This window comes from Pituophis catenifer, unplaced genomic scaffold (assembly GCF_029215685.1).
Source record: "Pituophis catenifer annectens isolate HBS135680 unplaced genomic scaffold, rPitCat1.0.hap2 SCAF_2, whole genome shotgun sequence".
NCBI lineage: Eukaryota > Metazoa > Chordata > Lepidosauria > Squamata > Colubridae > Pituophis > Pituophis catenifer.
The window spans coordinates 172,270,235-172,285,782 of record NW_027256882.1 but is presented as its reverse complement, the minus strand read 5'-3'; the positions used below and the strand labels follow the sequence as shown (position 1 = coordinate 172,285,782).

Below are 15,548 nucleotides of genomic sequence, written 5' to 3'. Positions count from 1 at the left end.
GACATAAAATAAGGCTGTCCGTCATACCCTGCTTACAATTTAATGCGTCTTGCCTCATCTGCAAAGCATGACCCAGGAAGCATGGATCAACATCCCAAAGATATCAACTGGCCTCTCAGGATTACAAATATGAGGAAGGTGGCCTCTCGCCAACCTAAAGTGCTCCTCTCCCAATTGCATGGTGTCGGTGTAGCAACTAACCATTCTGCAGTGAGACAAGCCTGCACGTCATCTCAGGACTTTCCCAATGTACTGCAACACATTTGCTTTATATGACCTTCTAAGCTTCTGATAATACAACACATACTTCTGATTTCTGCAAGGAGCGTTGCCTTAAGCAGGAAGTTGTAGTGAGCTGCCAGTGTGGCTGGTGATCTAGATTAATCCACTTCTAAACTCTAATCTTCCTAGCTCAGTGAATACTTGTCGCTCCTGCCTCACTAGGCTGCAGAAGCAGAAGGTGTTCAACTACCTTAGCAAATAGAACATGTATTACCCATTCTTGGACCTACTGATTAAGGAAAGTGACTTCCATTTAATGCGTGTCTGCACTATGCTGTTTTCCATCACAAATCAAGCCAGGATAGGGAGTCCCCAAGATGGTAAAGCTGGAGATCAGAGCGTGGCCTTTCTTGACCAGCATGAAAACAAGAAACAGATTGAAGTTATTGAGAAGGTTATAGCTTAATGCAGGGGTGGGAAACTACGGCCCTTTTATGACTTGTGACCATGCTGGCTCAGGAATTCTAGGAGTTGAAGTCCACAAGTCATAAAGGGGCCATATTTCAGGGGTGAAATTCAGCAGGTTCGAACAAGTTCTGGAGAACCGGTAGCGGAAATTTTGATTAGTTTGAGAACTGGCAAATACCACCTCTGGCTGGCCCCAGAGTGGGGTGGAAATGGAGATTTTGCAATATCCTTCTCCCAGGAGTTGGGGGGGGCGGAATGGAGATTTTGCAGTATCCTTCCCCTGCCACGCCCACAGGTATGGAAAATTTTTGAATTTCACCCCTGCCATAGTGACTGTAAAAATGACTGCCTTAATGACTGTAAAAACATCCAGGCTGAATTAAGAACTGGAAGCAATGGGCTGGAATGATAGACATTTATGCTCTCAAACCTCTTAAATGCCTTGAAGTATCTCCCAACTATATGGTCTCTTGTTTCCCCTCCAGGTCTCAGTGAGAAGAAATGTTCCCTCAATCTCAGATGGTTTTCTTCAAGATCAGCCTGAAGACTGGGCATCTGCTTTTTCAGAGGTATTTCTCTGTCTTCTCCCTGATCCAAACAGAGCCCAGATAGCATAATTTCCATGCGGGCAGTTATATAACTCTTAAAATGCTTCGTTTTCTTGCTTTCTGCTCCCATGTTTTAGGTCAAAACTGGAATTCCCTCCATTTGGCAAATAGTCTTTCACATGGGCTCTGAGAAGAGCTCGATGATGGTTGAAGAAGCTCAAGCTGCCGGTTATGGGATTAAAATGACAGAGACCAGGATCGTGTTGAGAGCGCCCTACAATGCATCTCAAGCTCAGAAAGTGGAAGTGAGCTCACTTTAATTTTCAGAACATATGAAGACGCAGGAGAGAAGGCAGTGACCAGAATCCATGCATTCAGTAATGTTGTTTAGCTAAAATAACCGTAGCTTGTGGGAATAGGTGTTCATTTCTTCTTCTTCTTCTCCCATATCCGTCATCGGACGTTGGAGATCATATTGGCAATCCTATTTTTATCAACAGCTGCACGAAAAAGTGCTGCTGAGTTTTGTCCAAATCAGTCCCTTAGATTTTGAAGCCATGATGTTCTTTTTCTGCCTGGACCTCGTTTGCCTTCAGTTTTTCTCTGGAGGATTAAGTGAAGTATGCTGTATTTTTCCGGGTGTCGCATCACATATCCAAAATATTCTTTCGCCTTTTTATGGTTTTGATGATTTCCCTTGGCTTTCCCAGGCGGCTTATCACCTCCTCCTTTCTGATTTGGTCTTATATGTAACATATACATATATATGTTACATACAATATAACATAACTTATATTTTTTTTTGCTGTAAACCGCCCAGAGTCCCTAGGGAGTTGGGCGGCATAGAAATGCGACAAATAAATAAATAAATAAATAAATAAATAATAAACCACCTGTAAATCCACATTTAATTTAATTTCATTTCATTTCATGTTCATTTCTACCCTTCTCCATTAGTATGGATAGGAACATGGGAATGGTGCCTTCAGTCTAAAGAACTTGGTGACATTCCTAATCCCCCACCCACCTATCTGTCTATGGCCCAGAGATACTTGCTCTTTTAAAAAAATGTAATGTCATCAAATGTGATTCGTATATAGAGATATATTTTATTCCGTGTCCTGAAGAACTGGCAATTTGACACTTGGGCAAAGTAAAAAGTTGGAAACTTCTTGCTCCTATTTCAGATCAGTGGGGTCCCTTTTTCTTCTGTGAGATCCAGTACCTACTACAAGGAGCGTTTCCTGCTCTTCATGGTCGACGCTGCCATGGCCTGCCCTATAGGTGGGTAAAAACAGAGTAATGATCTCCAGGCTATGGATCCCTGACCTAAACTCTGAAGGCTTAGGTTTCCCTTCTTATAGCTTTGTACTATCTTTTTCTCTTCTACCCTATTACTCCCTAGATGGTATAACCTACACCGAAGAAACAATCACTTGGACTATCCCAAAGCACATTTCTCTTCTAATTGGAACTGCTACAATAAAAGAATTGCACGTAGAGATGGGTGTCGATTTATACAAACTGTCAGCCCAGGATATAAAAAGCCGAGGTTACATGCTGGCCAGTAACAAGGATGCCATTATAGTAAAGATACCCATTGGTGCACTGGGTGGTAACTACAAGGTAGGCATGGGAAACTTTTTGGATATTAAAAGCTACTGTATGTGATGGTGCATTACAAAATGTGCTTGTTGTATATTCTGATGAGTCAGGTGTTCTGGTGCGAGTTTTTTAATTTTCTCTTCATTTTTATTGTGCTAAGCCCATTGTGATATATAGCTCATCTTTTTCCTAACTCACAATAAAGTGGAAAGCACCTTTTTCTTTAGAGGCTGTGAAAAAATATTTGGGTGCCATATCAACCTCTTAAGGACCCAAGCTGCTGAACCCTAGTCTAGCATAAATAAGGACGCTTTCCAAGTGTTCATTTATTTTTCACAGTTTTAGACATGAATTGCCCATCTCCCTCCGAGAGGGGCTGGTGGATTCCTACTGTCACAAGCCCTAGACAACATGGCCATTGCTGACAGGTGATGGTGTAGTTTTAACACCATCCAAATAGCCACATTTTGCACATTTTTGATCTATCAAGATACATTATTTGAAGTGGGGGGGAAAGAAAAACAAATGGTTGACCACAGTTTAGCTTCTGCTTCTGAATGGGTCGGTGCATTGAAATGTCCAATTGATGGCAACATAAAGAAAAGAGCAAACTGGATTTTAAGGGGGCTGCCCATTTTTAGTACACAATTTGTCTTTATATATGACCACTTAAGCCAAGGGTGTCAAACTGGCGGCCAGTGGGCCATGCCCACCCCAGCTCCGCAAATGGGAAAAACATCACGAAACGTCACGTGACAGCAACGTGACGCGTGAGTTTGACACACACCCCCGGCCTAAAGCAATGGTTACCAGTTGTTCTTGTCTTCCAGAGTCACGTGGTTGATAGAAAATTGATGATCACCTACAAAATCAACATCTTTGTGGAACATTTGTGGGAAGATGACAAAAGAGGTATTACGAAGCATCTTATACTGAAGAAGATCAGCACACCTTTGCAGCTTGCACCCATCAGGATTACAGACTGTGAGTTGTTGTTGTTTTTATAAGGAATTGATACAGGACAGTAGAAAGATGCCTCTTCTATGGTCTCCTGTAGAACCTGCTATTTTCTATAAAGTCTTCTAGTCGTAGAATGTTCTCTATTGCCCCCTAGTGGTTGGCAAGCCACCTAGATATGTGGGCACGCTTGAGTTTTACGAGAGCTGACTTTTAATTTGACTTTTGTAGAATAATGATCTAACATTTAGATGGTCATTTAAGCAGGACCCATTGTCTATCATTCCTAATATTGTTTCATCTGAGTACTCTTTAGTTTACCACAAGCTGGTTACTCAGAGGGATAAGTTCAGAGAATATAAAAGCTGCTGTAAAAATATCTCTGAAGAAGGCAGTGGCAAACAACTTTTTATTGCAGCGTTGTCAAGAAAACTGCATGGGTGTGTCCATGAAGTCATCAGGAGTTGCTTGAAGGGGATTTTATATTGCTGCAGAGCACAGCTTTAGGCAACCACACCCAACCATCTTCATTTCCTTAAGTGCTGGAGCTCAGTTAGACATTAAAAAAAAACAACATGTTGTGACATGTTGCTGCCATCTTTATCCCTCAATAACAAGGAGTGGAGAAATGGGAGAGAAAAGAATGGTCTTTTGATTAATTTATAAAGCAGAGGTCTTCAAACTTGGCAGCTTTAAGACTTGTGGACTTCAACAAGCATAGCTGGCTGGAGAATTCTGGGAGTTGAAGTCCACAAGTCTTAAAGCTGCCAAGTTTGAAGACCTCTTATAAAGCATGGGTCAGAAGACAACAAAGGGGGGTTCTGGACTTCTTAACAGACAGAAAGCAATAGGGTTTTCTTAGAGGGAGTGGTGGAATCTAGGACATCTTGTCCAGGGTCCCTCTACAAATCTGGCTGAACCATTCTTGATGTGTTGTGTGCATATAGAGAGAGAGGAATGTGCAATGCGGTATGTATGTGTGTGTCAGTAGTGGGTTCTGCTTACCTTCACTACTGGTTCGGAACCGGGAGCGTGTGCATGCATGCGCTTGCTCCCCTCGCGCACGGGGCTTCTGCGGATGTGCAGAACTTTCTGCACATGCGTAAAGCATCTGTGATGACGTCTGGGCAGGTGGACAGAGCCTCCTACCTCCGCCACTGGTGTGTGTGTGTATACACATACACGCAGAGAGAAAGAGAGAGGGAGGAAAAATCTGAACTCAAAAAGTCAGCTTCACTGAGGCTTAGCATATCTATTTGCAGCCTTTTGCAGGGGTGGCAACAGATGGCAAAGGAAGAGAAAATGCACCACTTTTGACAGTAAGGGTTGACCTGAGACCCAGAAAATGGGTATGGTGTAGCGACCTGTTAATTGTTCATTCCTGATGTACACTACCTCATTCCTACTATCCTAGCTTTAAAAAAAAAGGTCTCAATAGGAACGTAACAAATTGCTGCCTCTGGACAAGGGGTACTCCTAAACCTTTGAAGATGTTTCCAGTGGATCCCAACCCTATTTCCTGCCCATTACTGATAAAGACCACACTGGCTGATGATGCTTTGCTTTGCCATCATGCCAACTTTCCAACTGATTTATTTAAAAGTTCATTCAATGCTATCCCCAATAAATAGGGTAGGGGGGGCATCAGGAGGTATCTCCATGAGTACACTGATGCCAGTGGGCATCATATTGGCTATTCGAATCTTAGAATCAGCCAAAGGGGCTCATTCACAAAGCAGCTGGAGGAAAAGATGAGAGAGAACATCAAGCCCAAAACAGACTTTTCCTTCAAGTGGTTTTCTTCCCCCTGCAGATACAAAGATAAATCTCAAGCTCTTCAATGCAACGGTTGGCTCCTTCTTGCCAGATGTACACCTGGTTGGTGTGACAGTGGGTCATTCGGGGCCCTTGCCATTGCCTGAGGCTGAGAAATGGGGCTGTAAGATCATTGAAATCAAACACCCCAACGGCAGCAAAGATTACCTTGTGCAGATCTCATTTGATAGTCCTGGAGTTGAGAAGGAGGTATGAATAGCTATCAATGTAGGCCTTGTCTGCAGGTGTCGCTGTGGAATGTCTTATCATTAGACAATCATTAAACACTAGACAAACTCTGTATGTCTAGTTTAATGAAAAGAAGGACTGGGGGAGACATGATAGCAGGTTTCCAATATCTCAGGGGCTGCCACAAAGAAGAGGGAGTCAAGCTATTCTCCAAAGCACCTGAAGGCAGGACAAAAAGCAATGGGTGGAAACTAATCAAGGAGAGAAGCAATCTAGAACTAAGGAGAAATTTTATGACAGTTAGAACAATTAATCAGTAGAATGACTTGCCTCCAGAAGTTGTGAATGCTCCAACACTGGAAGTTTTTAAGAAGAGATTGGACAACCATTTGTCTGAAATGGTACAGGGTTTCCTGCCTAAGCAGGGGTTTGGATTAGAAGACCTCCAAGGTCCCTTCCAACTCTGTTTGTTCTGTTCTGTTCTGTTCTGTTCTGTTCTGTTCTGTTCTGTTCTGTTCTGTTCTATTAGCAGCAAAACACAACAAAACTACTGATGTTCCTTTTAACCCCAATATAATAATTCAACAAAAAATGAATTATGTGAAATGAATTAAAACGTTTTATTTTTCCAGATACTGTGTTTCATTCTGCATGCCTATAATTAGCACACGGGTGCTACTTCAGATTCTCCCTTCTGTATTGGAGCGGAGGTCACTAACTCCATGAAATGATATTCTCTTTGAGTACCAATATTTATTTGGACCACCCATTCCTGAGAATTCCTGGGAATTTCTAACCTGGGGATGGATTAGCCTCTCTTAGTTTTCAGAAGAATTTTAGGCAAGTTAAATGTCTTTCCCCTCCCTCCCCAGCGCAAAATGGAACATGGTTGGTCAAAGGCTGGGTAAAACTTGGTGTTAGATAATTGTATTTGCAGAGAAATAATTGATGAGGTAGGCTTAGAATGCATGGACACCTTTTATCAAGTTGTATAAAAGAGGGAGCCAAGATTCAAGTTATAGGGTATCTGGGGTAGGGGTATGACAGTGTTTCAATATGCTACACATGTAAACAAGTTTTGCAATTTAAGTTTTCCAAGATGGAGTCAAAATCAAGACTTCCACGATCTTGGTTTTCTCCAAATATGTGGTCCTCAGCTCCCACAATTCTTAGTGATGGTCATGCTGGCTAGGAAATTGTAAGAGCTGAAGTCCAGCTATCTAGAGGTTGCTTGGCTGGATAAGGCTGCTCTAAAGGGTTTGCAACCATCTGAGGCAGTCCATTTATCTATGTAAATTGTTAGATATTGTGTAGATTTTACAGAAAAGGACGTATTTGGTAATCCATAAATTTCATCCATCTGAATAGATTGCATGTAACCAATACTAAGCTCAGCTTTCTTTTTAATAGTTACACTGTTAGTGATAATGTAGAAATTAATGCCTTCCATTTTAACTTTTCCCAGTATGTGCCAGAACACTTTCGAAATTATACTACCAATCCTGTACTGCAATTCACTGTGATTCCTCAGGCAGAAGTCTTTGAAGTCCCAGTCCCTCTTTCTGCCTTGGTGAGGGATGCAGGTGAGTTGATTGGAGCTAATATTTTCTGCCTCTTTCCATTATGGATACCAGAAATAATATGGATAGAATCTGGAAGATAGATCCTCGGGTAGTAGACATTTCCACTGCAACTAAGAAGATAAGCTAGTGAATTGAAAATAAAGTCTTTTGTCTGCATGTCTGAAATGGTCTAGGGTCTCCTGCTTAAGCAGAGGGTTGGACTAGAAGACCTCCAAGGTCCCTTCCAACTCTATTATTCTATATTCTATTGATCCAGAAGATGTTAGTCTAAAGTTGTTAGAAACAATTATAGCCTTTCATTGATATCTTAATACTTTTTAATAAGGCAGTTAAACAGTGGCACTATGATGTAGCTAGTCATTTGTATGAAGAATTATCAAGTACCCTGTTTCCCCCAATATAAGACATCCCCTGATAATAAGCCCAATCGGGCTTTTGAGCGCATGGCAATAAGGCCAAGCGCTTATTTCAGGGTTCAAAAAAATATAAGACAGGGTCTTATTTTCGGGAAAACACGGTAGTTGCTCATGCCATTCTGTGAAACTAAGCTGTCAGAAATGTTAATGGGAAATGCTTGTGGAAATGCGCAGTGAGCGGGAAAGTAAAAAGACAGGCACCCATCTTGTTTCATCTTCTCTCCAGTGCTGCCCCATGCAGAAGGATTCTGTGATAACGAAGCCCTCTATTTAGTGGTGAAACGTGGCAACGTGGACCAGAATTGGTTGCCCTTTGTAGGAAACACACCCCTAACTCAAGAGACTGCACAGACCCTTCAATATGGATTGCAGGTCAATCAAACTCATCTGGTCCTGAGAGTGCCAAAGCTCGCCACTCACGTGTTCCTTGAGGTATGACAAATCTTGGTCTGGGCAGCATTCTATTTAAGAATGTGAAGGGGTCCCTTTTGGGATGGAGTGGGAACCCTGGGTAAATATTGTGAAAAAGCCTCCCAGGATCTGCAGGCACAGTATGCATTGAATTCCCCCTTGCTGCCTTCAGCTCCAACTATCTACGTGACAAACATGTGGATGGCCACAGTGGCGCAGTCGTTAGAGTGCAGTACTGCAGGCTACTTCTGCCGACTGCTGGCTGCCTGCAATTTGGCAGTTCAAATCTCACCAGGCTCAAGGTTGACTCAGCCTTCCATCCTTCCGAGGTGGGTAAAATGAGGACCCAGATTGTTGGGGGCAATATGCCAATTCTGTAAACCATTTAGAGAGTGCTGTAAAGCACTGTAAAGCGGTATAGAAGTCTAAGTGCTACTGCTATGGTGCTAAAAGGCAGCAAAGAGTAAGTTTTCAATGTCTCGGCACTGCCATCCTGTGATCATCTGGATGTCTCTAGCCCAAGGATGAGCCATAATGGAAGACTAGCCTAGAATAAAACAGAAGAGTAAGCAAGTAAATCCCCCCACTTACCACTTTGGCTGCTATTACCTTTTCTCCTGATGTTCCTGAGTCAGCTGTTGCCTCATCAGTACTGTGGCAGCTAACCTTGGAAATTGTTCATGGTTTCCCCACAATCGGTGCTACTCACTCACTTCCCCTTCTCCCTCCTCCTACCTCTCTGTGAAAGAACACAAAGCAAGAAAATCGCCACACATCGTACTGTATCTGGACTGCAAAAAGTCCAGGGAACCACTGAATAGCAGGAAATAGGGGGATTCTTTGCCATACGTAAGAGTCTTGCTTTGGGGGTAGAGAACATTACTTATACTTTTTTTGGGGGGGGCAATTCTTGCTTCCTAGAAACAACCTGTAGTTGACTTCCTTTGCTTCTGGGAGTAAGCAACCTGCTTCTTTATTAGAAACCAGTATCAAAACCCTCTTTGGTTCAGGAGCAGGTTCTGTCCCTTCTCTTCCACCATGATCTAGATGTGTTACTGTAATTGTCACGCTATTTCCAAAGAGGACCTTGCTTTCTGCAAAGGTGCATAAATTGCTGGGGTTAAGAGCTGCATTTGAACTTTGAACCACAAGCCGAGAGAAAACCCTAAATAAAATACCCTGAAAACCTAACATTAAATTGTACTTTGTGATATAATGCTTAATCATTTCCCCCTTCTATCATTTGAAAACCTACTCTCTTTGTGTCCTAGGAAATAAACTCCTTTGGGATTGTGTTCACCTTCCAGTTGCAATTTAAGGACCATCTCAGTCAAATAGAAATGATTGAATTTACCATTTCCTGCAGCTTCTCTCCGAAAGATCTAATTGGTAAGTGATATTTCTGATTAAATGTCTGAAGGATGTTGATCCTGATATCCTTCCAGATACATTAAATCCATTTGGGAAGTAGTCAACCAGATTTCAAGATGTCACTTTCAATCTACTTAATCTAGATTAATAAATTAACTATGAAGGCACTCATATATACAGTATAGTGGCATATCATTCATGTTATTTTGTACACACACACACACACACACATAATTATTTCTTCCCTCTCCACAAGAAAACTGTAATTTAGATTTGGGTTGGAGAAACTTTATTTCTCACAGATTCTTGGCTCCTTTGTCTCCAGTACATTGTAGAAAAACTATATTGTACGAAGCTTTATATAACACAGAGAAGGTATTCTAAGGTGCAAAGAAAATAGTTTGGCCTTTTGCCAGTTTAAAATTTAAGGTGGGTTGGAACTGAAAATAGGTTTTGGAATCACCATTGTTTTACTGATATTTCATTAGCAACACACACACAGTTTTTCCCTATCTGAGGTAGTCCTTTCCACCTTATGGTTTATGGAAAAATACTGACATGAATTTGACTTTCCCCATTAGTGACCTCTATCCTGCCTCTCATCTCTGTTTTAAATCTCTGCTGTCACCCAGCTTCTCTCCAAAAACGTCTTTCCTTCCTTAGATTTGTATCCACCTTTATTACTTTATAAGTAACTCAAGGCCACCCAAATACTCCTATTTTCCCCAGAACAAAAACCTAGGAGGTAGGTGAGAGAGAATGACTGGTACAAAGTCATCCAGTCAGCTTTCATGCCTAAAAACTCACGATCACTTGATTTCTAAGGCCAGTACCTTACATCAAATTGACCCTTCCTTCCTTCCTTCCTTCCTTCCTTCCTTCCTTCCTTCCTTCCTTCCTTCCTTCCTTCCTTCCTTCTCTCCCTCCCTCCCTCCCTCCCTCCCTCCCTCCCTCCCATTACAGATAAAAATAAAAGCACATTTGAAACAGCGACAGTAACCACCATGGGAGAATAAAGGACAAATATTAATTTAATGCTGATAGAGCTAAGGACAGAAACACTTTCTCACTCATGCACTGAGGATGAAGTCAGTGACCTGGGGGAGAACTGTTACTATTGAATGGTTATGCCCAGCAGATATTTAAATGGGGATACAATCTCAGTTCTATTCTACAATCTTCCATAACATCTTCATCTTTTTAACAAAAGGATCAATAAGTTAATGCGGCTTCCATAGAGGGCTGCAGTGCACTCCACTCTTGTTAATAATCTCCACTCTTGTTGTAATTTCCTCCCCCTTCTCTCTCTGATGTGGACTATGCAGGAATTATAGGACAAGTGATTTTGGTAGGTCTGCTTCCCTGCTCTTCAATGTGTAGCCTTGTTATACTTGTCATGCTTCCTTTTGTTCCTTTTTTTTAAAAAAGGCATTGACCTCCTTTATGAAAGATGGGAGATTAATCAATAAATGAGGGAGAAAATGGTAAAAATGATGCCCATTACTGAGGGAGGTGGTGACATATGCTGTAAATTGTTATCTTCAACAATCACAATGTGAAAATCGTATTTCTTTGGGAATGGAAGGCCGGTATGAAGGTGTTGGAGTGAATGGGTACACAAGAGTGCCAGTTAACATGGAATGACTGCTGCAGTGTTTGCTTATATCTGGCTGTGAAAAACTATGATCAGCACCAAGAGCTGATTGTCTGGAGGCATCTATGGTGGCATCAATGATGCGGCTCTTCCTCAAGGCGAGGGATGAGAGTGGGGGTACTGGGGTTAGCAAGGTAGGAATCCTTACCTCCTGAACTTCCTGGAATAAACTCTGTCTCTTACAGACTGCCAGCCTAACGGCACAATTGCAGTCTCTGCTCGGACGTTGGTTGGCATGCCAGACTTGGACCTCTCCAATTTAGTGCTGAGAGACAAACGCTGTAAACCAGCTTCTGTGACAAAGGCAGGAGCAGACTTCCTCTTCAGTGTAAACTCTTGTGGCACAACTCGCAAGGTGAGAGATTACTGGGGGAAGGTTCCCCCCTCTTCTGGAGGGTCTGGAAAGGATGCTGTAAAGTAGAATAGGATATATCTACTGACCTTCTCCCAGTGTGGGAAAGCCAGGCTGGGAAAACAGGTTTATATCCATCCAATAGGACAAGCATCAACATTTGTGCTCGTAATGAACAGCTTTATAAGTGACAACTAGAGGAAAAGCTAGGAACTATATTTTTACTATGGTACTGGATCTTTCCTATTTCACATGGGGTGATAAAGGGGAAGAGGGAAAGGTCCAACATGGGCCTTTGACCAACTTGGAGGAAGGGCAGGGATCCAGTTTCTATTCGGAACGTTTCATTCCATTCTTCTTTACAGTTTGAAAAGACCATCATGACTTACGAAAATGAGGTCCTGTATTTCCTCCCAGGTCAAGCAACACCTGTTTACCAGTGAGTATTTGTGACTTGAGAGCTGAAGGGCTTGAAGCCAACTTGGCCCTGCCTTGGGTGGTTTCCAAATGTGCTGAGATGGTGGTTCTTGGAATTCCCAGGTTGGGGAGAATTTGAGTTAAAGAACTGTTAGGAGGAGGAATCCTTTGCTTCAGGAAGAATTGCTTTTCTAAAAAAGCAATCCTTTTTTTTTCTATTCTAAAAAAGAGGATGTGGTGGTTCAGTGGCTAAGATGCTGAGCTTGTCGATTGAAAGATCGGTAGTTCAGCGGTTTGAATCCCTAGTGCCGTGTAACGGGGTGAGCTCCCGTTACTTGTCCCAGCTTCGGCCAACCTAGCAGTTCGAAAGCACATAAAAAATGCAAGTAGAAAAAATAGGGACCATCTTTGGTGGGAAGGTAACAGTGTTCCGTGCGTCTTTGGCATTTAGTCATGCTGGCCACATGACCATGGAGATGTCTTCGGACAGCACTGGCTCTTCGGCTTTGAAACAGAGATGAGCATCGCCCCCTAGAGTTGGGAATAACTAGCACACATGTGCGAGGGGAACCTTTACCTTATTCTAAAATATCAAGAGATAAAAACAGGGTACAATAGTATGGGGTGATTTGGAGCCCATCTGGAGAGACTGCAGACATGGGTCTCCAATATAACCAACCAAAGCTTCTCTGAATTTCCTATGTTGCATCAACTTCTTCTCAAAAATGTGAAAAGAGAGAAGCTAAAATTTTAGAGCTCTTGGTGAGCTTGGGTGAATAAACGAAGGCTCTTTTGCTGGCAAATTCTATCTTTTCAAGGTTGAAATGTGCTTGCCAGTACTTCATTGGAAATACGCTGCTGTTCCAGTATAGCCCTGCACGAGCACCATCGCCAACCATACTGCCTGGGACTGGGCAACTGGAACTTGCCCTTAAACTGGCCAGAGGTAATTTCAAAGCAGAGGGGTCACCTACAACATATCTAAGACCGTAATCAATTCAATTATGGTACTGTATTTTGTCATCGGCCACCAGCATGAGAAATAGTTTCTAATTTGGATTTTGCACTAATTTGAAGGCAGGGATTGTGTTGGACATTTTCCTGCTGGATGGAGAGGAAGAATGCAACTTAAGAAGGCAACAGTTATTTGTACTTTTAAACAACATTTGTATTTTACCTTTTAAAAAATCCAACTTTAAAAAGAATGGAATATCTCGCCAAAGCTATTTTTAAGTATTGTAAGCTTTATTTATAATAAACTGGATCCTACAGGATTTCTAGCTTTATGTGGGATTCATTTTTGATGAGTCTCAACTAAGTGAGCACTCATGAACTTCCACCGCTCTCTTGACTTCACTGGGAATTTTTATATTGTTAGGAAATTATGAACTTGAGTCCTGAAACTTGGGCTGTTTAAACTTGAATTAACTTAGCATGTCACATTTGTCAGTTGAAGGGAGCATATCAGGTCATCCAGCAAAACAGGGTTCAGTTTTATTGTTTCTTTTGTCTGTTCTTCCTCCCAATCTAAGCATGTGGCAGCAGCCAAGAACATCTCTTGGCTGTATTTTGGGTTAACAATAAACAATTAGTTTTGATCTAATTGGCATAACTGGCATAGCATGAGTTGTAGAAGAACATTTTTCAGTCCTATCACAAAATCTTTAATCGGGGGACAGAGCGAGCAGCCTGGTAATACACATTTTTGCAGTTCCTACTGTTTAATTACATTAATAGACTCTTAGCAATTTTGATAGCATTCTTTCCTGAATTCAACTTATAGAAATTGAATCAATGATAAAATCATTCCGATCCTGGTTTTCTCACAAATGATAGCAATAGCTCTGACTCTAGAGATGCCTTTGCCTCCACTCCAGTTGCCTAATCTAGGCTTAAAATATCAGTGTACTCTTGCATTGTGCTAATACAATTCTTGGGCTAATAAACAGATCAGAGTAGAATACATAATCCTAGTTTAGACTGGTGATGAAGATTGATTCTTAAATTGAATACATTAGTTTTGGATACTGGGGTCCTAATATTTTTTTCTTTTGCCCATCTGACTTTTCTGCAGACCAGTCCTACAGAGATTTCTATCAACGCACTGAGTATCCAGTAAGCCGTTACCTGCGAGAGCCTCTCTACTTTCAGGTAGAACTTCTTCACAGCCAAGATCCACAACTGGAGTTGTTTCTGGAGAACTGCTGGGCTACTGCAAAATCTGACAGGAACAGTTTTCCACAGTGGCACATAGTGGTTGACAGGTACCAATTTTAAATGTGGGCTAGAGGTCGTTTGCCACTTATATGAAAATTTGAACATTGTGAGTGAAGTTGTTGCTGAAGGTAGTTTGACAAGGCCTGCCTAGAAAGCGGCTTGGTTATGCTAGGGAATGAAACATCTGTAGAAACTTTCCAAAATAGAACAAAATGTAACACTTTGTACCAGCTGCAGAAATTGCTGCTATTCTATGTTCAATAATTTAGTCATTTAAAAACTGAAAACACATTGGCAATTCTTGCCATAAGCTCAAAACTCAAGATACCGTAGAGCTTGATGGTGTATCTTCTAGAGCCTTAATTCTAAATCATCCGGCATGAGTTCTCTACTTCATCAGTCAGATGCAAAGGCTTTCTTTGTGGCTGAAGTTGTACTGATAGGAGTTGCGCTAATATTGCATTCCATGACATAATCTAGTTAAGTGGACTTTCTGGTCTTTAATGCCAATTTGGCACAGGTTGGATCTTATAGCTATAGTTTTCTTGAGAAACAATATATAAGTTATATATTTTGAATGTGTCTGTCTGTCTGTCTGTCTATTACACACAAACATACACATGAATATATATATATCAAATTATTTTTTTAATCTTATTCGCTAGTTGTGAGAATACAGCAGATTCACATCAGACCATATTCCATGATGTCCCCAACAATTCTGTCCCATTCCCTACACACCTGAAGAGGTTTGAAGTAAAAATGTTTACGTTTGTGGTGAATAGTCAAGCTGTTAAAGGACAGGTAAGAGTTGCCTTTATGGGTCAATTTGGGTAATTTTTGACATGACGTTTCATGATGTAAAAAGCTGGTCCTACTCATGGTATATCAGGGTAATTGACTGTTCCATTGATAACGTTCTCCTCCAACATTCTGCCTTGATAGCATTATTGTCTTTATTTCCCTACCAAAGATATTGTATGACAATAATATAGTTTTTCTAAGCTATGAACTTTTACAAGGATATTTCTGTAATATTGTGTTAAAACTGGAATATTTCAGTTTTATTTTAAAACCAGTTGAATTCAATTCTTCCCAAGGGGACAAGAAGTATTTTCTATATTTTCTGTATTTTGCCATGTTCTTTAGTAATATGTTCTCAAACTGTTTTGTGATGCTTGGTGCTTTTTGTCTGTTGTTCAGATCTACATCCACTGTAGCGCAGTAATCTGTGATTCCACCCAGCCATCTTCTGATGCCCTTTGCATCAGGCACTGTATTCCCAGAAAGCAAAGAGCAGGTAAGGGACAAATAACTTTGGAT

General features: G+C 41.4%; 1 protein-coding gene across 1 annotated transcript in view; it reads left to right on the top strand.

The window, feature by feature from the left end:
• The window catches only part of LOC139310283 (uncharacterized), a 30,503-nt gene that overhangs the window by 9,817 nt on the left and 5,138 nt on the right, over nt 1-15,548 (top strand). Inside the window, exons 5-19 of the mRNA XM_070934444.1 lie at nt 1,176-1,259; nt 1,376-1,543; nt 2,426-2,522; nt 2,644-2,864; nt 3,674-3,827; nt 5,614-5,825; nt 7,270-7,387; nt 8,030-8,235; nt 9,486-9,603; nt 11,425-11,594; nt 11,957-12,030; nt 12,827-12,954; nt 14,083-14,272; nt 14,891-15,029; nt 15,429-15,525. Coding sequence (XP_070790545.1) covers nt 1,176-1,259; nt 1,376-1,543; nt 2,426-2,522; nt 2,644-2,864; nt 3,674-3,827; nt 5,614-5,825; nt 7,270-7,387; nt 8,030-8,235; nt 9,486-9,603; nt 11,425-11,594; nt 11,957-12,030; nt 12,827-12,954; nt 14,083-14,272; nt 14,891-15,029; nt 15,429-15,525 — 2,176 coding nt within the window. The remainder of the gene's footprint in view (nt 1-1,175; nt 1,260-1,375; nt 1,544-2,425; nt 2,523-2,643; nt 2,865-3,673; nt 3,828-5,613; nt 5,826-7,269; nt 7,388-8,029; nt 8,236-9,485; nt 9,604-11,424; nt 11,595-11,956; nt 12,031-12,826; nt 12,955-14,082; nt 14,273-14,890; nt 15,030-15,428; nt 15,526-15,548) is intronic.